Source organism: Quercus lobata, chromosome 5 (genome assembly GCF_001633185.2).
Source record: "Quercus lobata isolate SW786 chromosome 5, ValleyOak3.0 Primary Assembly, whole genome shotgun sequence".
Classification (NCBI taxonomy): Eukaryota; Viridiplantae; Streptophyta; class Magnoliopsida; order Fagales; family Fagaceae; genus Quercus; species Quercus lobata.
The window spans coordinates 79,442,743-79,457,203 of NC_044908.1; the positions used below are offsets into that span (position 1 = coordinate 79,442,743).

Genomic DNA, 14,461 nt, shown 5'->3' on the forward strand with positions numbered 1-14,461 from the left:
CCACTGCCCGCAGGAGTCCGTTGGTAGGCATCCTTGGTGAGGTAGCTCCTCACACAGATTGGCTAAAACGGCTTTAGTCTATGTCAGACTGACGCCTTGTCTGGAGGTGTAATATAATCATAAAGACCCCCATTTTCGTTAACCACACAAAAAAAAAAGAAAAAAAAGAAAATATTGTGTTTGAATTAGTTAATATATGGTTATGATACTTCCTTGAAAATATGCAATCACAAAATTGAAATTTGAGGAGTTTCAACCAAGCAAAGTTTGGTCATCAAAATAATCTATTGCTAATGCTATATTATTATTATTTTTTTAAAAAAATTGGTGGGCTTCTAATTCACACGGATGACGCCTCACCATTTTCTCCTTCTTCTTATTATTATTATTTTCTTTTATTCTTTTTAGTAAAGTGAAATTTCATTAATCATCCAAAAGAAAATAGCAACAAAATCCCTCTTCCACTATTCCCAGACAAAATGGGGAAGGGAAGAAAAATTACAACTTAAAACAAAGCGTAGCTAAACTATGAGCAACAGAGTGAGATTCTCTTCTAATCCAATTTAGCATGTAGCCTAAGAAGCACTTCTTCAGCACTAGGATATTCAACAAGATGCTGGTGATAGACCAAATCATAGCATTGCAATACATAGCTTTGAGTCCCCTTCTATCATAACATTCTGATGCTCTTCTTCCAAGGCTAGTTGAAGAGCCCATAGTATAGCACTTGCCTCAGCTATAGTAGGATCACATGGAGGAATGCCTTCAGCCCAAACTTTAAAAATAATATTGCTATCACTATTTTTTTAGCAACAACTGCATTGGTGGTGCTTGGGGGATTAACAGCAGCATAAATTTTGGTTCTAAGGCTTGATTGTTACTATTATTGTAAATATAATGTAATTTTAGACTTTCTACTATGAAAAATAGAGGCATATATGTATATATAGTACTTATACCCCAATGAATATTTCAGATAAGTTACGGTTTTGGATACATATGTAATTATATGTATGAAAAATGAAAATTTCCCACTTTAATTGTTCTTTCTATCCATCTTAATGTATCTAAAGCCTTAAACTTATCCAAAATATTCATTGAGGTATAATTAATATATATGCTTCCATTTTTCACAGCAAAAAGTCTAAAAGCATACATATAAATCAGCCAAATATATACATATAATATATAGTTACACCAACAATATCAGCCAAGCCTTAATATCAAAATTTTGAGATCGGCTATAATTCTCTAATAAATTAATCAGATTTGGCGACATGTAAATGCCTATCATATTTGGAATCTCAACACACACTTCGGGATTTACCTTTCATGCTCAAGTTTAAGTTGTTTTTTTTTTTTTTTCAGTGGGCTGGTTTGGGTTTTTATATTTTTATAAAAATGGATGGGCTAGAACTTAAGTTGGGCTGGGATTTTTTTAAGTGTGGGCCGATATTTTGTTCAAATAATTTGGACCTTATGTTCTGGACTTTGTTTTAGTTTTCTTTCATATTTAATTAGCTTAGTTGGGCTTGTTAGAGAGTTTAATTGGACCTAGTTTAACACATTTTGTAAAGGGATAGCATGGAATTGGGCTTAATCATTGGCAAGGAACTGTCAGGCAGGTCTCAAGCATAGAAGTGGGCTTAGTCCTTCGTGTATGGCAGTATTTAAAACGGGTTACAATTCTCTTCCTCCATTACTGGAGCTTGTAAACGCGTGACAATATGCCATTGTGTGCTTGTGTGTGTGTGATAGTGTGAATATGTTATTTAGCCTCTGAGCATGCGCTCACAAGCTAGTGTTAGTTGAGTCTAGGTGAGAAAAGAAGTTAAAACTTGCATGCTTATGCACAACTCCTTAGTAATTCTTTATTTTTTAAAATAAATAATTGCTTTATTATGTCTGTAAGGACACGATTCGTAACGAACCGTAATAGTGTTGGGTTCGCACGTAAAAATGCCCAAACAATATCATTTGTAGAGCGTGGGGTTTGAAAGGTTAGGCCTTAGTCACCTGGTGGTGGGTTTTTCGTGGTGGTCATGCGTGGTTAAGTTTTCTTCACCCCTGGAACCTTTCTCCTGGAGGTGGGCTGGGAGGCTCTGGTTTTTGGCCATTTTTTCCAGCCCTTCGCTTGGTGCACCTACCTTTTTATTATATAGCCTGTCTTGGTTGATCCTGGCCTTCCACTTGTTGGCCAGGCAGGTGCTTATTTCTGTATCCATCCCATCAATCGTCCTCTCTTACTTTCTATTAGTTGCATGGATCGAAGTTTACACCGTCCAAACGTCTTTTCTCATTAATCAGCTCTGGGTATTGGCAGGTGCATTTACTGAAGAGGGGACGCATTTTCCTTGGTCCAATTTCACACCCTGCTTCCCTATGGGCCCCATTCCGTTCACATCCCCTTGAGGGGGCTGTTTGGGGATTGCCTCCACCACGATGTTGGTCTTCCCATTGAAGCTCTGGAATGCCGAAGACAGGGTAGTTTCTCAGCCGTTCCCCTTGCTACCCCGGCCATTGATTATTCGTCCTCGGCAAGAGACCTCCTCGGCACGGGCCCTGGGCCCAGATAGAGTTTGGGCCAGATTGCAGACCTCTCGGACCCACAATAGCCCTCAAAATCCTGCTATCCATCTCCTCGGACGGATAGGAGGGTTTTGATGACATCAGAGATCTGCCAATGCCTATCAATCCTTGTCATCTATCGATTCCCGAGGTTTTTCACCTGCCCAAGGCACGTTCCTAGAGCCGTTGGAAGGCGAAACGTGGCCTCATTAAATACGGGCGGCTTTATGCTTCCCACGTTCTACGGTATGATGGAAATCGAACGGTGGTGATCTTCTGGTCTTTTTGGGCGGGAAAAGGCGTGCAGTTACCCTAGAAAGTATAAAAGATTTTTTGGAGATGGATCCGTCTCTTCAGTTCTGTACTTAAGAGTTTTTGTGCGTGTATCCTGGGTTCATCTGAACTTCCGCCCAAATTCAAGTCTATCTCCAGCACATAAAGCCTATCCGAAGCGTAATTCTTCTTTTATGTAAGTTCCCTACCTCCATTAACTCGTGCTTTTTCTTTTCTGAGTTTATTTCTCTTTAACTCCCTTTCTTTCCCGTCGCGGGTTAGGTTTGTTTTAGCAAATGACAAAGATGACTAAATTGAGATTGAGGAAGTTAGTCGATACTGAAGAGGCAATGAATAAGTTCATCGTTGATTATAGGATTCCCCCCAACGTAAGTCTGGAGCACTGTAAGATGAGGGAATGGCACTATAAGAGGGGAACGGGCGCGGTAGTAATTCCCGTCCTCGCCTTTGTTGAGGGAGGCATGAGAATCCCTATGGGGCCAGTGACGAGGGGTTATCTCAGACATTTCCGTCTAGCCCCCACCCAATGTGCCGGCAACGTTTTTAGGATTCTGGGGTGCGTGGACGCTTTGAATGAGAAGATGGGGTTAAGACTGACCCATCATGACGTGAACTGGTGCTACAACCTCCAAAAATTGAAAGGGAAAACCTACTACATGAGGTCGAGGGACGAAAGGGTTTGGTTGATCCAGTGCCTCCTTGACTCCAACAAGGGACTGAACAAGGATTTCCTTATCGTCTCTGGGGAATGGCACGATGGCGATCCATGCCCCGTAGTAGAAGGAGAACCAGGTGGGGTACTGGGAATGGAAGGGGGATAACCCTTTACGCCATTCTAATCTAACATTGTTCGATAGCTAACCATGCATATATGTTTGTTGTTTTCTTTTTTTGTAGATGAACACGCCTACACACGGTATTTTCACTTAGTCAATCGGGCGGACTTGGAGACCGTTTTACAAGCGGCGGTTTTTGTGAATGACAGAGATGGCCAAGTCCGAGCAGCTCACAAAATACTAGGGTACCCTCCTGTTCAGAAGTCATTTGGGGACGCAAGGCACGTGATCAGTGCCCGCCGTCCTTGGCTTCCAAAAATTACCGTAGTTGAGACGGGATTCTTAATCTCCCAGGAGCCAGCTGTCCCTGAGAACATCCCACAGGTGGGCCCCTCCTCGTCTCACCCAGTAGCAGAGGACGAAGACAAGCCAGATCAGCCCGAGGAAGGTTTTGGGGTATTTGACCTAGTCTGTCAATCCGAGGACCCTCCTGGTGACATAGGTGACCCAGCCTTGTCCGAGGCGGAATTGTCGTCAATAGGCACCTCTTCTCAAGCCGAGATGGGAGTTAAGAGAATACCCTTAACCCCTCTTCTCCAACTCCTCGAGGGCCCACCAGGGAAGGATACACAGGAAACACCACAACCCGATGCTCCTCCTCCACCACCTCGGCCCCTTACAATCCAAACCAGGTCATCCTCAACCAAGTCCCAGCCACAATCCACCCGCCCCGAACTTCCCACTTCCTCCCAACCAACTCGGCCTCCTCGACCTGAAGGTGCTGATTCCAAGAGAAAGAGGAGCCCCAAGGGCAAGGATGTTGTGGACGAGGGAAAATCCCAACCTCCCAAGGAGAAGGATGAGACTCCGCGCGCAAAACAACTGAAGATCGGACACCAAGGTAAGGCCAAAAGAACCGAAGTTCAAACTTCTCAAGGCAAGGGAAAGGGAATGGATTCCCAGTCCCTACCGAGTGCCTGGCTTCCTGCCCCAATTCTTCATGGGGGTCCACTACTGGAGACGGCCTCTCTGAGGGACCTTGGGGACGACGAGGGTGGCTACGTGGCGAATGCATTAGGGAGAACCATGTTACTCCCTAATGACATGGATGAGCTGAGGAGAATGAGGATGCAGGAGGTTTTTCTCAGTACTAAGAGATACTTGGGCATGGTAAGATTTATTGAAACCTAACACTTTATTAACTCTTGTCACCGGTTTGTCACTCACTACACGCTCATCTTTCTTGACAGGCTCTCCAGGCAACCTATAGGATGGAGGAAGAAGTGCATGACAGGAGTAAGGCGGCCGAGAACGAACGCAAGAAGCGCATAACGGCCTCAAAGACTCTCGAAGCTTCTGAAAAGGAACTTGCCAAAGTCAAGGATGACTTAACAATAACTACCCGCGAGAGGGATAATGTCTCGGCGGGCCTTGCTAGTGCCCAAAAACAGGCCAAGGACTAAACAAAGCGTGCACTTGAAGCCGAGGACCAGTTACGAATAGCCAAAGACCTGATCGAGGATTTAAACAAGCAGCTGGGCGCGGCTGTGCATGAAAAGGGAGTGGCAGAATATGCCCGAGATGAAGCCCAAAGGGCAAAGCAGGAGGCCGAGTTTACTAGGAATGAGGCAGAGGCTGCCAAGAATACGGCCGAAGATGACGGTTACAACATGGGAGTAGCCGAGACCCAGGCCACCCTTAAGGCGCAGATTCCTAGAGTGTGTAGGTTTTATTACTCCCAGGTTTGGGAAGAAGCATTGAAGCAAGCTGGGGTGGATGCTTCATCTGATTTGTGGAAGTCGGAGAGCATATTCTACCCGGCGGCCATCCGTGAGGCCACTTCTACCAACTCCGCGGCTACGTGTGATCAACCCGAGGAAGAGATCACCCCATCGGAAGACTTACAGGCCAGCGGTTCCTCTAGCAAGGCGCCCAAAGAAGGAGAACTTCAGGATGTGATAATGATATCTCAGCATACGGGTCCTGAGGCACCTAAAGAGGTTACTGAGCCCGTGGTTGGCATTCAGGTGTCTAGTATAGAGGAGCCAGCCACACTTGCACAGCCGCCACAGGCCATTCCCCTTGCTGTGGTCCCTCAGAGTACCGGCGCTGGCCCTGTTCAGCCTTCCCCAGAAGGGACCATCCTCCCGGGCATCGAAGCTGATCCTGTTCCTTCCTCTCAGGACGTGACCGACAAAAAAGTAGAAAAGTAGAGACCTTGGCTAGGCTTTTGTATTCATTTTTATTTTAACGATTAACTTGTTTCCTTTTATTTCAAAAACCTCCTAATTTATTGATGATTTGCAAGCATTTGAACATGTATATATGAAATCTTGTTTATCCTTTTTCTTTCTGGTTACATCGTTAACTGCCCTCGTTGATACGCAATATTTGTTTATGAATTCTGCGCTGTTTCATTTTATCATGTACGAATATCTATGCATGCAATACGTTTATCATCATGTTCCCCAAACCTTAACTTATTTGCACCCGCAGAGGCTTTAGATTCATTTCTAACCCTCGTTTAATGAAGATATAGGCACCATTTTCGACGTCACGCATAGTAGCTAAGTCTTGCTTAGTGCCCAATTTTCTCATCCAAGTAGTTGGTTTCCCCATAGGCTTGAGTCCGAGGACCATGCAATGCCTTGGTTCTGTCCAAAACCCAGTTTTCCTCATCCAGGTAGTTAGTTTTCCCATAGGCTTGAGTCCGAGGACCATGCAATGCCTTGGTTCTGTCCAAAACCCAGTTTTCCTCATCCAGGTAGTTAGTTTTCCCATAGGCTTGAGTCCGAGGACCATGCAATGCCTTGGTTCTATCCAAAACCTAGTTTTCCTCATCCAGGTAGTTGGTTTTCCCATAGGCTTGAGTCCGAGGACCATGCAATGCCTTGGTTCTGTCCAAAACCTAGTTTTCCTCATCCAGGTAGTTGGTTTTCCATAGGCTTGGTCCGAGGACTTGCAATGCCTTGGTTCTGTCCAAAACCCAGTTTTCCTCATCCAGGTAGTTGGTTTCCCCATAGGCTTAGTCTGAGGACTATGCAATGTCTTGGTTCTGTCCAAAACCTAGTTTTCCTCATCCAGGTAGTTTGGTTTCCCATAGGTTGAGTCCGAGGACTATGCAATGCCTTGGTTCTGTCCAAAACCTAGTTTTCCTCATCCAGGTAGTGGTTTTCCCATAGGCTTGAGTCCGAGGACTGCAATGCCTCGTTTCTGTCCAAAACCTAGTTTTCCTCATCCAGGTAGTTGGTTTCCCCATAGGCTTGAGTCCGAGGACTATGCAATGCCTTGGTTCTGTCCAAAACCTAGTTTTCCTCATCCAGGTAGTTGGTTTCCCCATAGGCTTGAGTCCGAGGACTATGCAATGCCTCGGTTCTGTCCAAAACCTAGTTTTCCTCATCCAGGTAGTTGGTTTTCCCCTAGGCTTGAGTCCGAGGACTATGCAATGCCTCGGTTCTGTCCAAAACCTAGTTTTCCTCATCCAGGTAGTTGGTTTCCCCATAGGCTTGAGTCCGAGGACCATGCAATGCCTTGATTCTGTCCAAAACCTAGTTTTCCTCATCCAGGTAGTTGGTTTCCCCATAGGCTTGAGTCCGAGGACCATGCAATGCCTTGGTTCTGTCCAAAACCTAGTTTTCCTTTGGCGCTGGACCTTGGCTTTAGGGGAGTTAGCTCCCCGGCCAAGCCCCTAGAATTATCCGTGCGATTAACGCTACCAAGCGTAGCCCCTAGTCAAGAAGCATAGCCCCTAGCGGAACTTTACTCTAAAACTCTATAACCAGTTGTCAGAAATGACAAGGGAACTCTCTCGACCCACCGCCTATGCCAACACACAAGCCTTTCCCACAGACGGCGCCAATTGTAAGGACACGATTCGTAACGAACCGTAATAGTGTTGGGTTCGCACGTAAAAAGGCCCAAACAATATCATTTGTAGAGCGTGGGGTTTGAAAGGCTAGGCCTTAGTCACCAGGTGGTGGGTTTTTCGTGGTGGTCATGCGTGGTTAAGTTTTCTTCACCCCTGGAACCTTTCTCCTGGAGGTGGGCTGGGAGGCTCTGGTTTTTGGCCATTTTTCCCAGCCCCTTGCTTGGTGCACCTACCTTTTTATTATATAGTCCTGTCTTGGTTGATCCTGGCCCTCCACTTGTTGGTCAGGCAGGTGCTTATTTCTGTATCCATCCCATCAACCGTCCTCTCTTACTTTCTATTAGTTGCATGGATCGAAGTTTACACCGTCCAAACGTCTTTTCTCATTAATCAGCTCTGGGTATTGGCAGGTGCATTTACTGAAGAGGGGACGCATTTTCCTTGGTCCAATTTCACACCCTGCTTCCCTGTGGGCCCCATTCCGTTCACATCCCCTTGAGGGGGCTGTTTGGGGATTGCCTCCACCACGATGTTGGTCTTCCCATTGAAGCTCTGGAATGCCGAAGACAGGGTAGTTTCTCAGCCGTTCCCCTTGCTACCCCGGCCATTGATCATTCGTCCTCGGCACGGGCCTTGGGCCCAGATAGAGTTTGGGCCAGATTGCAGACCTCTCGGACCCACAATGTCTAAGTTTATTGATATGTGTAACACTTACATTCTTTAATTAGCTTATTTTTTGGAATTAGTGCTATAATTTTTCACTTATTTCAATGTGAGGATTACATTTTTTGATAGATCAATAATTGCACATTTAGAACCACTAATACTAGCAAAAGTATCATAGGGCTTCTCTAAAAGAATGAACAAATTCACACCCGAATATATGATTTCAATGCTATTTTGGTGTCATGTCCCCTACCTGCTGTGTAAAGGGTCTATGTATATGAATTTGTGCATGTACTATATGAGTTGTATGAAATAATATGCTTTGTGGGTGTGTGTTGATGACTTTATGGCAACAATTTTGCAAAAACAATGCTATGCGTACACAGGGTATGATGCAGTAGACTGTAGATACAAAGGAAGCGATTTTTAGTAGAATATCAAAGAATTCTGAGGTCACCTTTGTGTTCCTTTGACTTTGTTTTGGTTCTGTTCCTCTCCGTGTCCCTGGTTCAGTTGTTCTTTGTTTGTTGTTGGGCCTTGCTTAAAGCTATATATTTTACTTCTTTCTCTTTTTTGGTTCTGGAATTCCCCGAATGTTGGCAATTGTGACTCTGTGGTATCCTTATGATTTATACTTCTGGGATTGTTGTTTTGTGGTGGTTTATTTGTTATGGTGTAACTTTGTAAGGCTCTCTGTTCAGTCTCTTGATGGTGTTTTTTTTTTTTTGGTTAAATTGGATGAGTTTTTGTTTTTGTTTTTGTTTTGTGGCAGAGAGAGAGAGAGAGAGAGAGATTATATATAAATTGAGACCAGAAAAGATACAAACAGGCCATGAAGCCCATAGTCCATAATACAACCAGCATGGAGCCATAACAGCAAACTGTAGCAGACTACAAAAACAAAATCCAAAAACCAAAAAAGCTCCCACAACAAACTCAAGAAACTAACAAAAGGAATGCAACACCAATTCTGGGAGTTTATCCCCACTTGGTTCTCCTTCAAAGTAAGATTTAGATGTCCATTTGTCTAGTTCATGTGCCATTTTATTAATGTCTCTATCCACCCACTTGAGTTTTGAAGAAATTAAAAAAAATAAAAGCAAAATTTACAAAATTCATGTTTATCTATAAACACTAAAATAAACTTCAAATGGGTCATTTTTGTATTTTCATCATATATATATCACTCGATTCAAGCTCGATTTTTTTTTTTTCCTATGAACAGTCAATTGTAGGCCATTTCATGATCTTCAATATAGGAAGGTAGGACCAAATTAATTTGATCAATTGGTTGGATTTTAGTTAAAAGTCAATCATATTTGGTCAATCCATTCAAAATTGATTGAAATTGACAAAAAAAAAGGGTTTAGCCATTAAATCCTTCGAACTGAAACTCAAATTTCCGACAAGGTTTTGTTTCAATGGACCAATTTACATGATTGGTAATTCAAAACTCTATAGTACTAGGTTGGTATAGATTACATAAACAAATTCCACAGCACTTTGTTGTCGAAGTTTGCACATCGTTACCTTTTTTAGGCCTAAGCTTTTCACAAGCCAATCGAATCAATGTTAAAACTACTCATGAATGTATTAGAATTGAACTGCAAATCTGGAATATACTAAAAATTTTTTAGAATTTTTGGACAACAAAAATATAAAATGCTGCTTGTATGTAACATGCACAGAGAATAACATATACACATTAAGAACTATAAAGGAAAAAATGACTCTTATCTTCCACAAATCATTGTAACTGTCAAATTATTTGAGGATACGATGTCTTGGCTTTCCATGTAAGATTCTGTATCTATAGAGCTTTCTCTCATTGAAGTAAAAGTAGGTTGTCTAGGCAATGGAAGAGTTGCACTTTCACTCTCTAGCATTAACACAACAGAAGACATAGTTGGTCTCTGAGATGCAGAATCTTGGACACACAGCATTCCCAAATGTATGCATCTCAATACTTCATCACGAGAACATGAATCCTGAATAGAAGGATCAATGAGCTCCATTGCTTTTTCTTCATTCCAAAGATGCCATGCCTAATACCATTCCAAGACATTGTGTCAATACATTTAATCTCCAATTAAAATTTTAATTTCTAATCTCAAGTGAACTAAAACAGAGGACAATAGATGTACTTACACGTCCTATAAGGCTTGAATATTCGGATAAACGAAAGCTAGTGTTCTTCCTGCCACTCACAATCTCTAGTAGTAATACCCCAAAACTATAGACGTCTGACTTTACTGAGAATAAGCCTTCCATTGCATATTCTGGAGACATGTAGCCACTGCATTTGAACAAAGGTTGTGAAATCCAGATTAATTAAGGTGTTGACAAGGGTAAGAAATGTGTTGATTTATTTTACATGCATAGAAATGTCATACTTACAAGGTGCCAACAACTCGATTTGTATTTGCTTCATGTTGGTTTCCCCCAAATATCCTAGCCATTCCGAAGTCTGAAATCTTTGGGTTCATCTCTTCATCCAACAAAATGTTACTAGCCTTTAGATCTCGATGAATTATTCTCAACCTTGAATCTCGATGGAGATAAAGGAGTCCTCGTGCAATCCCTTCAATAATTGTGAAACGTTTTCTCCAATCTAGTAGTGCTTGCTTGCTTGGGTCTGCTAATTATGTTCAATAAAAAATGAGAAAAAATTATTGAAACAAACTCCTTTTCACAAGCTTTATAAATTCATTAGTGCATATTTCTGCATGGTTTTATAGTAACAAGTTTACAATCTATAGATTCAGAAAAGGACATACCGAAAAGAAAGCAATCCAAGCTTTTGTTTGGCATGTACTCATAGAGAAGCATCTTTTCTTCCCCTTGAATGGAGCAGCCTAATAGTCTTACAAGATTTCTATGTTGTAATTTGGCAATCAGAATAATCTCATTCTTAAACTCCTCCAGACCTTGACCAGATCTTACTGAAAGCCTTTTTACTGCTATTTCTTGTCCCCCCGGAAGCTTACCCTGGTAATGGAAAAAAGTAGCAACTTTAGTACATTTGACCTCACTTCTCAAAATTCTTGCAGAGATACTTAACATAAATATTCATCACCTTGTACACAGGACCGAATCCCCCCTCCCCAAGCTTGTTTTCTTCACAAAAGTTGTTTGTAGCAAATGCTACACAATTGAAATTAAACAATGGTAATTCCAGTCCATTTGCTTGATCTCCATCAATGCTGAGGTCAGCTGGTCCAGAAAGATCAGTAGAAAATTCCATACTTTTGCTTGATTCATAAATTCGCAATGGTGTATCATTGTCATTGCCACCGGAAATTGAGGACACTGTGGCCAAAACTAAAGATAAAATGAAAAGGTGAGAAGTTAGTATTACAAACAATTAAGTTCTTAAGCTGTCCAAAAAGGATTTACTTTCATTCATCTAATGGAACAATTGAAGTACTACCTTTCCGTTTTGTTTTGAACCTCCATAACAGGAATGTGAATACAACTAGGAGGACTACTCCAGCTACAACAATTATTATTATCACAAGGATGGATAATTTTCTCTTGCCACCTACATACACAGAGAAAAATGTCATTATGTGTAAATTGTTCTGAGAATTCTTATTATCTCTGTTTTCCTACAGCTTCCAGACAACCAAATGGAATTCATGACAAACCAGTTTGGGTTCGGTCACTTGGCTAATTGGAATATTATAGTAGAGTTCTAAAGCACACACTAGCTCTGTGATTATCCAAGCTAGCTTTTTGAATATTATGCTCTATGTTTTGAACAGATTGAATGGAGAACAAAGAAAATTCAAGTGATAGTGTGATCAGTCTATCCCTTAATATCAAGGAAGAACAGTTAAATAAACAAGTAGTTGGTTACTACTATAACACATTTAAATAATGGGAATCACCATGGAAGAATGTTTACTACAGATCTAGGCAAAGGCTCAATTCAGCATATTATTGTTCCAAAACAAACATTCACACTAAAGTTCTAGTTGCATTTTAGGAAATAATTGAAAATAGATGACATAATAATATTTGGAAATGAATAAGAGACCTGCTGATCCACATTATTTCGTTGACATCTTAGAAATTTTCCATGGATAACAGTACTGCACTATGATCTATGAATAACTAAACTTCTTAACTCAAGAACAATAACAATAACAAAGGGAGTATACTTTACCTAATTCAGAATCTGCGAGACGGATTTTCAGCGTATTTCCAGCTCTTGGGAATTGATGCATATCCAACAAGTCCCCCTTCCATATCAAGCACCCAATCCCACTAGCATCTGCGTATGCAGTACAGGAACAATTGTTTAGACACTTGCTCTCACAGCTCTCATTGGAATCCTTCGTCACCACTTCAAGATTTGCAAAATCTGGCAACTTCGAGCACTTGACATCCAAAAACCCGTCCTCTCCAGCAGTTTCCTGTGTCACACTACTAAGGTTCCTTTGACACTGCAATTCAGTTCTTCTCCTACACCCACCGGACCAATTCCCCTTGTACCATTGATCAGGGTCCACTGGATCAAACCCTTGTACACAACTGCACACAGGTGAATTTAACTCATTGCAAAGCCCAAAATTACCACAAAAATTATAGAGTTCACATTCTTTATCTGCTGGCTGAGACTGGATGGTATCCCACTTACTTCCACCTTCATCCCACCTTAATTGCTCTTCATATCCATCCCAACGAATCCGAAACCTTAACTTATCTGAACTGTTCATTGGGGTATAAGTAAAATACCTGCTTTGATTTTCCAAATCAGAAAGTTTAAAACCATACAAATAGCTGCTTGTTATGTTTGGAACACCAGAAAACGTTCTTCCATCCCAATATCCACTTCTCCACCGCCTATGCTCTCCTTCCCATATCACGATTTGTGGTGAGGCCCGAGGATCAACCCCCATGGCGTAGTTTCCTGGTGAAGGATCGTTGGCTGATTTCCATGAATTGAAAGCGCGATTCTCACCCCTTTCAGCATTCACTTGCACTCTCATGCCAGGCAAAAATGTATCCGTTGGATCATTGAAACTCTCCCAATGTTTCTTGCCGTCATCGCTAGAGAGAATGAGATTTCCTGTATCATCAAGCCTCGCTGTTGTGTTTGCTGATACGATTGAAGCATTACTTGACCAAACTTCTGTATTATTTCCAGCCACAACCATCAAATTACCATCGTCTTTAAACATCAAGACACCCTTTTTATCAAAGAGTGGATTTTTTCTATTTGCAACCCATATAACTGATGGTTCATTTTCTTGAATGTTGTGATACCATATTCCAACATATCTTAATGATGAATTAGCAGGGCTAAAGAATCCCAGTTGGAAGTTTTGGTCATCTGATATCAGATGGCCATCAAGCCCATCACTCAGGTTTTGGCCTTGTGTGATTGTATTAGCTGCATGGCTCAACAAAGAAAGATAGTAGGAAATGAAAAAGAACGAGAACAGAAAAGCGTCAACTGGGTTTCTTTTGCTAGTGATAGCCATCTCACAACTTGTGACAATTTTGGAGATTCATATGTAGGAGGAGCTATAGAAGTAGCAATGTTAATGGGGGGTATGATATTCAAGAAAGAGCTCCAAAGGCCGCCCGTTGATATTATCTGACTAATGATGTAGGTTCTATGCCACGAAATGCAAAAGGTCGTAAAAGAATATTGGTTAGGTGAATGCCACCAAAGTTCAATCCCTGTGTCCTTGACTTGCTTCCAAAACAACTTTGTTAATTAGGATTTGGCTTCTTGTTCATTATCTAAAAATCAAATTAATGGACGGGAAAGTTTAGGACCATATAATTTTTCACAACTTTTTATCATAATTGTAAGGTGGCAGAGTGTGATTGGTAAAAAAAAAATAGTAGATCCTTATGTAATTGATATTTAATCACTCATAATCTATCACGTTAGAATTATAACAAAAAAATTGTAGAATAATTTATGATCTTGGAACTACTTTTATCGCCCAATGGTGTCCACCAAAAGCCACTGACCAGGTAATATAATGTCACATCCAACTGTTTAACTTTTACGCATTACTTTCCAAGACCTTTCTTCTCTCTCTAAAATATGGTCATTTTTCAAACTAATTCTGCTTCATCTGGGAAGGTTTATTATAATGTACTACTACTTTATTTATCTATTTATTTTGCATTTCTGTTGACTTTAATAATGGGAACATGATAGATGTAATTGAGATCTTGAACTCATGTTTTACACTTGGAGCTGAATCAAAATTTTGCACTAAAAACATATTGGTCACATTTATCTCTTCTAAGGTACCATTTAATA

At 41.3% G+C, this 14,461-nt stretch overlaps 1 protein-coding gene across 2 annotated transcripts; it reads right to left on the reverse strand.

The window, feature by feature from the left end:
• Positions 1-9,792: 9,792 nt before the first annotated feature.
• Positions 9,793-13,785, reverse strand: LOC115988895 (G-type lectin S-receptor-like serine/threonine-protein kinase B120). 2 transcript variants are annotated; one of them, XM_031112531.1, is made up of 7 exons: positions 12,341-13,785; positions 11,603-11,713; positions 11,249-11,493; positions 10,950-11,160; positions 10,570-10,807; positions 10,321-10,468; positions 9,793-10,217 (listed from the first exon to the last, which is right to left on the reverse strand). In XM_031112531.1, the coding sequence occupies exons 1-7, from the start codon at positions 13,659-13,661 to the stop codon at positions 9,906-9,908; spliced, it is 2,586 nt and encodes an 861-aa protein (XP_030968391.1). In that variant the 5' UTR covers positions 13,662-13,785; the 3' UTR covers positions 9,793-9,905. The 2 variants fall into 2 exon arrangements, with proteins under 2 accessions (XP_030968391.1, XP_030968390.1); XM_031112530.1 differs by having other exon boundaries at positions 10,570-10,810.
• Positions 13,786-14,461: the final 676 nt, after the last annotated feature.